Source organism: Ceratotherium simum, chromosome 4, assembly GCF_057802395.1.
Source record: "Ceratotherium simum simum isolate JZ-2026a chromosome 4, ASM5780239v1, whole genome shotgun sequence".
In the NCBI taxonomy this organism is placed as follows: domain Eukaryota; kingdom Metazoa; phylum Chordata; class Mammalia; order Perissodactyla; family Rhinocerotidae; genus Ceratotherium; species Ceratotherium simum.
In genome coordinates, this window is record NC_141903.1 from 1,719,727 (window position 1) to 1,732,871 (window position 13,145).

The window sequence follows — 13,145 nt, forward strand, 5'->3', positions numbered from 1 at the left end:
GAGAGTTCTAGCAACCGTGTTCTTTAAACCCCAAGATCAGAACACGTGGTCTGAAAACAAGTCTGTCTCGTGTTTGAGTGCTAGAGGAGAGTTGATGTTGCAACGTTAGAATTTCTGGAATGGTTTGCTAGTTTATGGCAACAAAGGTGCAACAATTCTGAAATGGTTCTGTCCTGGATAATTCAGGACACATGTTCCCCACATCCATGCAAAGAAGCAAAGAAATGAAGCAGGCACAAGAGCTGTTTAATAAAAAACACCAGTCACTGACACGTAGAGTGGGTAGAAATACACAGACCAGAGGCTGTGATAGAGGGAACTGTATCGTCAAAGAAACTACGAGTCTGGTCTCACAGCGATCCCTGAAAAACGTCTACAAAATTGGAAAAAAATATAAGTGACAATACAGAACTGAGTGGTAAAAACAGCCTTTTTTGTTTTTTAAAAAAAAGGACAATTTCTAACTTTGCATGAGTGTCAGCAGTTTTCAGGTTTGAGCATGTATGTGAAAAGTGCTGAAAGAAATAACTTAGAGGGCTATGGGGACTCCTTTCTAAAGACACCCAGGAGTGCACACTCACCAGACGGACCTTCTTCTCCTCCTTCAGCTGCTTCCACACATCACTATACATTTCATCCAGACCTTGCCGGGTTTGCTTGTAAGTCTCCAGCTCAACTTTTGTATCCTGTTTTGTTATCTGTATCAAACAAGAACAACAAGAGGAATGGTTTGCTTATGAAAGCAAGCTAACTACAAAGTATTTTAAAATATACCATGATTTTAAAAAAATGCAGCATAATTTTTATTTTTTAAAAATAGAGAAAGGTTAAAACTTGAAAGATATTCTGAAATATCTCTGAATTTGAAGGATGAGAGTAGGCCAACAGATTTTTTAAAAGAAAAGTTAGGTTCAGAAAACAGTTTATATTTCATTTTCTTTAAAACGAACAATTGTTAGTGGGAAGGGCCCCCATTGAATCCATTATTCAGTATTTATTGAGCATGTGTTTAGCACTAGGTGAATTTCCAGATGAATCAGCTATGGTCTCTACCCTCAAGTCATCAGGCGAGAAAGCTGCAAGCCAGCAAGTCTACAAAACAGCAAATGGATTCTATAAAGGAGGGAGGTGCAAAGCCTACGGGAACACAGGAGAAGGAGGGCCCCGGCCCAGCGATGGTGCCAGGGATGGCATCAGAGGACCTGGCATACGAGCAGAAGTTGAAGAATGAACAGGAACTTTCAAGTGCAAAGGCCCAGAGGCATGTGAACAGTGGGCTTGGGAATCCCCAAGTGGTCCTGGTGGCCTGAGAGTGACATGGGAGGGTACAGCAGCCGGAGGCACTGTCTGACACGAAACAAGGCGTCTTTACATGTTCTGAGGACTGGGTCATTATTAAACTATGCGCTGGAGACTTGTGATGGACATGTGTGAGTGAGAATCAGGCTGTCCAACTGTGAAGTCAATTTCTCACCTCTACGCTCTTTTCACTTCTTTCACGAATCAATTCATTTTGTTCTCTTAATTGTTTCTGTTCTTCTTGAAGTGAACAAATCCGGTCTGTTGCAGCTGAAAGCTGATTAAGAAAGATTTTTATACTTAACATCAAAATGAATCTTACTGTTCAAATTAAAATCTAACATTTGGCATCTTCACAATTGACAATGTATTTTCACATATTTGATATTTTATTTTCTTGTTTTGAATAGGTAATAAATACATTCACATGGTTCAAAATTCCAAAGATATAAAAATGTATATAGCAAAATCTCTCTCCCACCCCTCCCCTCCCCAAATTTTCTCCTTTTACAAAAATGATAGCATACTACTTAATGTGGACAAAGATTTATGGACACAAAACATTAGAAACAGCCTGATGTCCAATATTAGAGAAATGGTTTAATAAATTACAGAGGAAGCAGAAAACAGAAATATGTAGTTATCAAAATGTTTACAAAAGCTTTTAATGACTTGAGAACATATTTATGATATAATACTAAGAGGGAAATAAAGCAGGTTATGCAGTATGTTCTCACCTCTAATTAAAAAAAAAACCTCAACTATGTTAAAAACGCTTAAGAAAAGATGGGCACTATATAGACCAAATGATAAAAATAGCTGTCACTTAGCCAAGGGATTATGGGCTTTTTTTCTGATTCTTCATTCTTTCCAGTTTTTCTAGCCAATGAATAAAAGGATATTTTACCATTAGAGGGAGAATTAAAGAATTCTGGGGGAGGAATCACAACCAAGCCATTAAAGATGTGTCAGAGGAAGACACTTTCTCTCCTTCAAGGAGTTATCATAGCTTAGGGAAAAGTATACAGCAGCAGGGTGCCTTCACAGCCCTGCGAGGAGAGGCTGTGGGAGAGGCAAGGCAGAGGGCACACAGTACCCGGCCCCCCCGATCCCACTTCTGCACACAGCCTGGAGAGAGAGGATGAAGGAGGAGATGTGTCCTTGGTTCGTGGCTGTGCTCGTAGCATCATTCACTCATGGGGGGCCTTGAACACTCATCTCTTCACCTCCTCTTGGTCAGCAGCATCTAAGTCCACTTAGACTCGGAATCCAGGACTAGGGTTTCTAAACACAGCTGCTGTGCCCAGATAAGAAACTTCAAGGCTTTAAAGAAGGCCTTCCTACAACGGAAGAAACAGGCAAAAACCACAAGCTAATTCCCATCCCACTCTCTGAGGACACAGAGAGCACACCCTAAAGAGAGGTATGCTTTTCTCTAAAGCTCATTTTCTATTACAATCATTTGCCTTTGAAGAAAAATAACTTTGTTTAGTTTCAAAAGCTAAATCAGACCTTCACTCAAAGCATTCTGCCTTGTCTGGGAGAACAAAGAGTGAACCTGCTTGTTCTAAAATCGACCAGCGTCTCTTGGGTGTGAGCCTCCACACACCGTGTGCTGTTCAGCACATTCCTATGATATTAATCTAATTTAATCTTTACTGTAAAGCATGGCTTATCATCCAATTTGGAGGTGAGAAGAGTGAGGCTCAAAGACTCTCGCCCAAAGGTCCCCGCCCAGGGAGTGCGAGCCTCCAGTTCCAAGTGAGGTCAGGTCTCCCTGGGACACCATCGACGAATGCCACCTTTGAATTTCCTGCTCCTCACACAAAGCTGAGCTCCTCTCCTGAAGCTTTCCAGGGCTGGCCCTTCAGGAGACAGCAGTTGGTTTAAAGTGAGCCTTAAACTGGGTCCTTTATTACAAAGGCATGCTCTGTGACTCTCCTTTTGGCTGTAACCTGCCTCCACACTGTGGGGCCTTCACTCTCCGCCCCCTCACAGCCCTCTTCCTTCCCAGTGAGAGCAGCCAGGGACCACTACCTGTGGAAAGCCTCAGTAAGGCTGAGCAACCCCCCTCCTGCTAACAGGAGACAAGATGTGTCCACCAAGGAGACTGCCGGGCAGCTGGCAGCAAGCTGTCTTCCTCGGCCTCAGCCCTCCTTCTTCCTGTCCTTTCATCCTCTCTCTTCCTAGTGAGAAAGCAGAGAAAGACCACACTGTGGGGAGACTGGTTCCATGCTCCTGAGAGGCCGAAACACAGAACGGGTAGGCTACGGTACTTTTACCTCTAACAGAGTCTGTGCCTTCCTGGCAGCGGGGAGACATACTACATCATAGCAAAGGTGGGAACAGAGGAAGAGAACAGCATGTTCACAACAGGAGCTGGGCTTTTCTAATGAGGACTTGTCTTCTACTAGATTACTGTGAGGAAATAAAAACTAAGTCACCTAGAACTGGCTCACGATCAGCCGCACTGGGAGCCAGAGCCAGAGCAAAACATAGACATTCCGAGGATGCAAAATTCTGAGAATGCCTGTCACATGTGCAGCCCTACCCAAGGTCAGCAATTCCCATTCTTACAGCGAGACGCTCTGGTCAGATATACCAACCATCACTTCTCTCTGGTCAGATATACCAATCACATCACTTCTCTTAAACTTGGGTCACTCTGTTTTAAGAATTTCAATAAGTTACAAACCTCTTCTTGAAGCTTTGAATTAGTCTTTTCCAAGCCATCTATCTTGGTTTGAAGATCCCCAACTGTGCAGCTATAGAAAATAAAATATTAAGTAAATGTGAACTTACAAAAGCTGACTGTTTTCCCCACCGATAAACAATGAGAATAGAGATTCCTAGACTTCCTGTAGGAAATGGAGGGTCAAAGGGTCTCCAATAAACTCAGAGATGAGGATTCTAAATATTCTAAATATATGTGTGTGTGGCTATCATTTATAGAAAGTTTTCAATATTTTCTCCCCAAAACATGCTACCCATTTCTTTTTTAGCCAACTGGAAAGAAAACAGTTTTTTCCACAACACAATAGATGGGAACCAAAATGTGTTGGCAGTCATACATCTAAAGTAATATTCACAACAAGATATTGGTACTTTTGGGTAGTAGGATCAAAGGTGATTTTAAAATCTTTTTTATACTTTGCCCCATTTTTCAAATATTCTTTAAGTAATATGTACTACTTTCATACTGAAAAATATGTAAAAAGCTAATGAATACTTGATAAACGACAATAATCATAATAACCACAACAATAACAGTAGGGACTTTCTTTTTGGATGACGTGCCAGGCCCTATTTGTTCAAGGCACTTTAAATGCATCAACTCATATCATCCTCCCCACAATTCTGTGAGGTAAATCTTATTGTTCACGTGTCTTACAGACGAGGGAACCATAACTCTGCACTGAAAAACTCACTCAGTGTCACACCCCCAGAAGTGGAGCCAGGATCTGAGCCCAGGGGGTCTGGCTCCAGAGCCTGTCCCTTTAGGCAAGAGGCCCTATTGCCAAAAATGGTGCCCTTGCCGTGAGGGGGACTAAAAAACAAACCTGGCAAGGCTAATGAGTCAAGGCGCAAGCACTGGGTGGGAAAATAAAATATAATGACACAAAATGAAAAAGGGAACCAAACAAAAGATATGGAGGGAATGAAAAGTTTTAAGAGTACACAATTTCCAATTCTATACCAACTGTATAAGTTAGAAAAATCAACGAAATTTACACTTTTCTTATAAAACATTAATTACCAAAAAAGACATATCCTCATAAGGAAGAAACCTAGAAGAACTAATAACTAAGGAAAAACTGAAAATCTGGCAAAGTATTGCCTCCATACAGGCTTCAAGCTTCAAATTTTCAAGGAGCAAATAATTCTCATGAACTAGGAGGTGTTCCCAGGCACAGAAACAAGGTAAAGCTTCCTAATTCATTTTGTGAAGCTGCATAACCCTGATGGCACGCCAGAGGCAAAAAACTACAGAGCAGTTAGGTCAGGTTACATATTAAGAGAACGATTAAATTATTAAAACTATGATCAAATAGAGTTTATTCCTGTGATACAGGAATGGTTCAGTATGAAGAAATCCACTAATAAAATACATCACATCAATAGATTAAGGAGTAAAAGTCATGATTACCTTAACGGACACTAAAAGGCATTTGATAAAATTCAACATCTACTCCTTATAAAAACTCTCAACAAACTAGGAGTCGATTAAGAAACTCTCTCATAACAAGAGCCACTGTCACGTCTAAGGAGACCTCCGAGCAGCATCTCCCTAGGTACACGCTGAGAAACGTGCCGGCTCCTGTGCCGGTGTCACTGGCTTTTGGGGCCAGAAAGGCTGCTCCTGTGGAGCACTGCTACTGTGCATCATGCAATCTCTAAAAGGGGCTCAGAGAGAGAATAACGTCTCCCAACCACACCAGACCGAGAATCTCCGCCCACTCCCCACCAACACCTCACCAACTAGTGTGTCATGAGACATGCAGCAGCCTTCCAACTGAAACAGAAAATCAAGACAAAGATGCCTGCTATGGCTAGTGAACTGCTCTCGAAGGTCTAGCCCAGTGGTTTTCAACCCTTTCTTCCTGCCCCAACACACTTCAGGGACATGTGCTGACTCCCAGCAGCAACAGTGCTTCCTACGGCAGGATTTCCAACTATGAGGCTGTGGGGCAAGGGGTGGAGACTCATCTACGTACTCTCTAAATTGTATAACTGCACAAAACAAAGAATCAAAGAAATCCGAAAAGCTCTTTATCAAGAAATCATACTTCCCTCCAGTCTGTACACATGACCACTGCATGATAATCTTTTTTCTTGCTTTGGAAACAAGTTAATTATAAATATACAGCAACTTAAAAAAGTTCCATGAAACAATTATCAAGGATACTGAGAATGAACTGTAACACTGAAAAAGGAGGGAGTCCTACCTTAAGTGCCGGTTAAGTTCTTCCACGTAATTTTTTTGATCAAGGACATCAGTAATTCTTTCATGACTTTTAAAAGAGCATAAAAAGAGAGAAATTCTTTTTACTCAGGGTTAATACTTTGTAACTGTCCCCCAACCTTCCAATCACGCTGTAGGAGTGCCAATGTCATCAGGAAACCAAGAGAGAGAGCTTAGTAATGTCTGCACAGTGCCCAGTGAACAGAGAGCAAGGCTGGCTGGGGAGAGAGCAGCCAGAGCCCCGGGAGGCACAGAAATACGCCGCCTGGAAAGTAAGCTCCCTCCAAACACCTACCTGCACCCCCCACCCCCACCCCGGAAAGAGGAGAGAAAGCCATCAGCATGCAAGGTGGATACACCAACAGCCACATGCAAATGGCCCCTCAAGGTGGCCGATGAAGCAGCCCTTGTCATACTGAAGGAAAGGAGGTTGGGTCAGAAAAGGAGCCACGAGGCTTTTTAAAACACAAAGCAGCTGGTCAGTCTGGGTTAAAAAAAAGACTTGAACATTTTCAAGTTAGGCCCCCATTTCTTTACACGTACAGGTACACGCGTACATAAATGGCTCATTCTGCACGGGTTCATGCGACAGAGCTGGCTTTGTTCTTCAGTGCGGCTGTTTTCTTCTTTTACCTGCTCTGCCCTTTCCATGGCCCTCCCAGGTAACCTATATTGATAGCCTACTAAGCAACCTATGTGCATATCATCATAATATCTATCTATAGTACATATATATAGTATATGTAATTACAATATAAAATATATATTAGCAAGTTTTTTGGTTTATAAAAATGGGATATATATACTTCTCAGTATCATACTTTTCTTACTCAATAATACCTTGTGGAAATCCCTCTAAGTCTACTATACCCATAGGCCAAATTTGTTCTTTTTTTTTTTTTTTTTTTTTTTTTTTTTTAAAGATTTTATTTATTTTTTGCCCCCAAAGCCCCAGTAGATAGTTGTATGTCACAGCTGCACATCCTTCTAGTTGCTGTATGTGGGACTCGGCCTCAGGCTGGACAGAGAAGTGGTGCCTCGATGCGCACCCGGGATCCGAACCCGGGCCGCCAGCATCGCAGCGCGTGCACTTAACCACCAAGCCACAGGGCCGGCCCTAAATTTGTTCTTTTTTATGTCTGCATAACATACTACAGTGTGGAATATCTTGGACATTCCATAATTCATCCAATTATTTCCTTAATGGTGGATAATTGGTTTATTCTCAGTTTTTTTTGACATTAAAAATATATTTTGTTTAAGTTTCAACTGGGTGAATCCTTGTACTTAGGGTGCATAAAGCATTAATGGGGTTCCCGCTAGTCCTTGGTAAGTTTCACTGCCAGGGCACTGAGACCACGAGAGTTGTCCGGAAGATGTTTAAAAGGCAGGTCACAGATGCATGTTGTAAAATATTCAAACATGATCCAAGGGTTTACATGAAACTCTCCCCTGAGCCTGCCTTCCATCCTCTTCCCCAAGGGCGGCCACGAGGTCTGTGTGCTGCTCTAGAAGTGGTCCGTGCGGATCAAGGACAACAGATAAATATGGATGTATATTCTTTTTTTTTTGGTGAGGAGGACCAGCCCTGAGCTAACATCCAATGCCAATCCTCTTCTTTTTTTTTTTTTTTTTTTTTTTGCTGAGGAAGACTGGCCCTGGGCTAACATCCGTGCCCATCTTCCTCCACTTTATATGAGATGCCACCACAGCATGGCTTAACAAGCGGTGCGTTGGTGCGCGCCCGGGATCCGAATCGGCGAACCCTGGGCTGCCGCAGCGGAGCGCACGCACTTAACCGCTTGCGCCACCAGGCCGGCCCCGATGTATATTCTTTTTTATCATGACACAAATGGCAGCATGTTATACACATTGTTTGCTTTTCTTCTTTTCTTTCTTTTTCCCTAGGATAATTTCTTTTAAAAGAATGCTGTTGTTCACAAGGATGAGAGAGAGCTACATGTGAGCATGAAAAGATATCCAAGACACACTAGGATCAAAGAACAAGTCCAAGGGCAACTTCTACATATAACAGTACCATCCCATTTACGTTCAAACAGGCCGTAAAGCAAATTACTTCCAACAAACACATACCTGCCAGGCATTAAAAAGGGCTGGGCAGGAGACATGAGTAGCTTCCTCTGAGGGAGGAGTGGGAGTAGGACTGAGATGGAGACAAGGGGACAGTGCAAATGGGGAAATTTCACTTGTACTCTCTATTCTGCAGAGCTTAATTCACGAAACAATGGGAACATTAATGTATTACATCTGTAATTAAAAACAGCTAAATAGAAACTAAAATTTCAAAAAAATCAAAAACAAAAGTAGCATTCTTTGCCAGAACTTCATGAAAAGTGTGAGGAACAATAGCGTACAATGCAGTACTTACTCTTTGCCACCATCAAGATCCTGCACATCCTTAAGGTACAGGGAAAAATCAATCACTCCAACCTGATTGAAATAAAATGCACAAGTTTAAATAAAAAATAGCTTTTCCCGCTTTCTACAAGCCTTACAATCTTTAAAATTCAGGGCATTTACATTCCTGTCTCTTTCCTACAAACATTTAGTGAGGCTAACCAGCTCTATAAAAGAACAATCAATTGAACAAACAAACCAAGAGAAAAACAACCCTACCACCTTCTAGAACAAAAACTTACTAAAAATCAGAATTTAGGGGAATCACTCTGAAATTTTACTCTGAAATTTTACCACCTAGTTAATATTAGTTTTCTGTATTTATCCAATAATCAAGTTGTTGACAAAGAGCAGCAAAGTTCTTTGGGTAAAAAGTAATAAAAAAACAAGGAGACCTGGATCTCCAGACTTCAGTGACCTTAACTGACACCCTGACGCCTTCCTTCCCCAAGTCTGCTGACACGGTCCCCTCGGCATTCCAGGGACGATTCTCTGCTGCTGTGGGGAGCCAGGGCAGACCAAGACCCCTCCCACATGGAAACGTCAAGGGTTTTGTCCAGAAATAAAGCATTTGGGAGAGAGTGAGTGAGAGTCCTAGTCTGCCACTGTCCATTCCAATGTAAGTGAGGCCATTCCTATTTGAAATATAGGAAAAGTGGGTCCACCAATAGAGAAATGTTTAAATCACGAATGTTATAACCATACCACAGAACCCTGCTCAGCCATAACAAAGAATGCGGCAGGTGGATTTGTAACGATATGAAGAAAGCTCCAGGATAACATTTTAAGTCAAAGAACAACACGTACAGCATTAACCCTTGATAGTAAGCCCATTTATGTAGTTGCCAAAGCTGTGTGATAGTTTCTGCAACTTCTCTGTCGCACCTCCCACCCATCTACATTCCTGACCCTTGAACCCTGGCAGTCTTGGTGCCTGTCTTGATGAAGAAAAAGCAGCAGAAATGCTGCCGTGACGTCTGCAGCCAGGTGAATGAAGGGAATGCCAGCTGCTTCCCGGCTGTTTCCCCTGGGGCATACACCTTTGAAGTCCTCAGCCTCCACGCAAGGAGTCTGGCTGCCCTGAAGCCACCACGCTGAAGACCAAGTGGAGGAACCATACACCGGCAGAGATGCCAGAGAAGCCCCTGCTGTTCCAGCCTCCTGCTCACTGAGCCTTCGCAGCTCAGAAGGGAGACAGGCAAGAGAGCAAGCCTTAAGTGATTCCCGCCCGGCCACCACCTGCCTGCAATCACAGGCACCCTTAATCAAGAAGTGCCTCCCTCTTGAGCCCAGTCAACCCCCAGCTGGGAGAGAGACAGCAACCATTATTGTTTATGACTATGGATTTGTTACACAGCAATAAAAAACCACAAAAGAACAAATTTGAAACAAAACCTATGTATACATAAATGCACAGAAGTGGTAGAAACAGTTCTAGAAAGATTTTTCCCCCCAATTTTTACCATTATCTGTGGGGACAAGAGTGGGATTGAGTGGGGAGGAGAGAAGGGAAGTTTGAATTTCACTTTTCATTCTATATGCTTCTGTACTAATTAACTTTTTTAACAAGCATGCATTTCTTTTGTAATAAAATTAAATAATAAAAAAATTAAATAATAAAAAAGAAATATATATATTCAACTGGGAACAAAACAATAGAAAGAATGAGAAAGAATTAATACCCAAAGTAGAAATTGATGGATTAGAAAGCAAATAAAGCCCCTCTCCCAAAGCAGAACTCATCAATAAAAGAAATGGCTGGGTCTTCAAGTTCAAGAAAGTAGACAAATCTCTACCAAGTATGATCAAGATTTAGCAAGTGGACAATACTGCAAATGAGAAAAGTGAGATTTTAAGAAGCTGTAAGAGAACACTCATACAACTAATAGACCTGAAAGAAACAAATGATTTCTGGAAAAATATAAATGACTAAAAAATTGTACTAAGGCTGGCCCCGTGGCTTAGCGGTTAAGTGCGCGTGCTCCGCTGCTGGCGGCCTGGGTTCAGATCCCGGGCGCGCACCGACGCACCGCTTCTCCGGCCATGCTGAGGCCGCGTCCCACATACAGCAACTGGAAGGATGTGCAGCTATGACATACAACTATCTACTGGGGCTTTGGGGGGTAAAAAATAAATAAATAAAATTAAAAAAAAAATTGTACTAAGACATAGGAAACCAATAAATTGACCAAAAGCTATGCAAAAAATTAAAGTGGTCAAAGAACTAGGAGCAAAAAAACATAAAGCTGAAGTGGTCATACTGGTGAGTTCTAACAAACCTTCAGAGAGAAAATAATTCCTGCTCTAATAAACTGCTGTAGAAAACAGGAAAAGGAAGAATATTACCCGGCTTATTTTATGAGATTAAAACAATCCTGACACAGAAAAGTGACAGACAGTACAGAAAAGGAAAATTCAGAGCAGTGTCGTTAATAAGTGGAACACAAAAATTCCAAATAAACCACAGGCATATTAAATCTAAGAGTACACTAAAAGAGTAATACATGATGACCAAGTAGGGCTTATTTTAGGAATGCAGGTATAATACCACTATAGGAAACCTATGAATTAATTCAATTATATTTATGGGTTAAAAATGGATATGACATTTCAACAGATGCCAAAAAAGGTATTTGATAGCATTCAACATTCATTTTTAATAAAAATGCAAAGTAAATAAGACTAGAAAGTACTTTCTACACACTAGAGAAAGGATTCCTCAGACATGAACAGCAAGTACTCCCACTTTCTGGTGACGTACGAGAGGCACTGTGTTGAAGATAAAATAGACCAGGGGGCTCAATCACATCTATTGCTTAATAAAAATCCCAATCGAGTTATTATTTTGGAATCTGACAAGATGATGCTCCAGTTCATCAGACAGAATAGACAGCCTGAGCTGTATTTGAAAAAGAAGTCTAATAAAGTAGGCAAGAAGTAGGTGAACTACCAGAGCATGAAACATGCCATGTGGCGCTAGTAATAAAAGACTGTGGTCCTGGCATTAGGAATAAAAAGATCCAGGGACTAGACAGAGTCCAGGAATGAACCTCTGTGCACTCTGGATACTTCACACTCAATGAAGATGGAATTTCAAATTAGTAGGAAAATAACATATTTAATACATGATACTGAGAAAACTGGTTTACTACTTGTAAAAGAAATCTAGAATTCCACTTCACACTATGTCAAAACAAATGACAAGCAGATTATTTAAATGTAAAAAATACACATTTAATTTTAAAAATTAGGTTAATTTTTAGATGGGGAAGGACCTTGTAAGGTCTACTTAGAAGGTATAAGGGAAAAGTCCATTAAATTTGACTCAAAAACAACAAAAATATTCAACAGGGAAAACTAGCTCTGAGAAAGTAGAAAAAAACATTGTAACAAAGTATTCTGACAAATGGTTAATATCCTTAATCTATAATAAAGGAGCGAAAAAGAAAACTCAGGAAAATGGGCAAAGGATATAAACAGGTAATCACAAAAGCTGAACCACCAATGGCAAATAAAACATAAAAAAAATCCTTGACCTCCCTAGTTCTCAAAAATGTACATTTGAGATGAAGAGTTGTTTTGTTTATCAGATTGAAAAGGCCAAGAACGCTCATCATATCATCACAACACTCAGGTAGAATGTGTGTACTTGGACACAGCAAGCCCCAAACTTATCCTAGGGAAATAAATGGACAAGAATACAAAGGGATATGAGGATGTTTATAATATCATTGTCATAACATAGAAACAACCTAAGTTCATAAGTATTGGTTAAACAAATTATGGTACATTCATAAAATGGAATACTACGCATTTAAAATGGTTTACACGTCTCGACATCAAGAGCTATGTGGGACATATTGTTGAATAAAAAAATTACAAAATGCTGTGCTTGGAAGAATCATATTTTGGTTAAATAAAAAAGAAAACTCCAAATCTCTCTCTCTAAAATATACAAACACACACACATACACACACACCCTTATTCACGTGCTGGAAGGATATATCCCAAATCGTGACACTGAATTAGCTGTCTCTGAGTAATGGGACTATGTGTGATATTTTGTTTTCTTTCAAAAATACTGCTCTGTACTTTTTGAAAAATTTTCAACACGTAAAAACAACAAAACTATTGAAAGAAAAAAAGGGAGAAGAGGTTACTTGAAATAAAAAAAAGAGCTGACCCAGGCATGGAGGGATTGGGGAAGCTTTAGATTCTTCAGGTCCAAACATGTGGTGGGAAGAAGGCTGGGCAGTGGCCCAGCCACAGCTACAGATGCCTTGAAGAGGGGTGGAGGTGAGGATGGGTCAGGGTGTCTATCCCCCTCAGACACTTCCAGTCCTGCCACCAGGAGTTTAGGCCCTGGTCAACCCTGGTCACCTGCTCCCAAGTGGAGTGGGACAGCCCACCCACAGGGCATTCTGCACCTTACCAGCAACTTTTGTTTGTGCCGCATTTCATCAA

The 13,145-nt window shown here is 41.1% G+C and overlaps 1 protein-coding gene across 4 annotated transcripts in view; it reads right to left on the bottom strand.

Moving 5' to 3' along the window:
* The window catches only part of RUFY1 (RUN and FYVE domain containing 1), a 50,098-nt gene that overhangs the window by 21,181 nt on the left and 15,772 nt on the right, over positions 1 to 13,145 (bottom strand). For all 4 annotated transcript variants that reach the window (XM_087429225.1, XM_087429226.1, XM_087429227.1 and 1 more), the window contains 5 exons: positions 8,652 to 8,713; positions 6,246 to 6,311; positions 3,995 to 4,064; positions 1,475 to 1,576; positions 582 to 698 (listed from right to left, as the gene is read on the bottom strand). In XM_087429225.1, the coding sequence (XP_087285351.1) occupies positions 582 to 698; positions 1,475 to 1,576; positions 3,995 to 4,064; positions 6,246 to 6,311; positions 8,652 to 8,713 (417 nt within the window). The remainder of the gene's footprint in view (positions 1 to 581; positions 699 to 1,474; positions 1,577 to 3,994; positions 4,065 to 6,245; positions 6,312 to 8,651; positions 8,714 to 13,145) is intronic.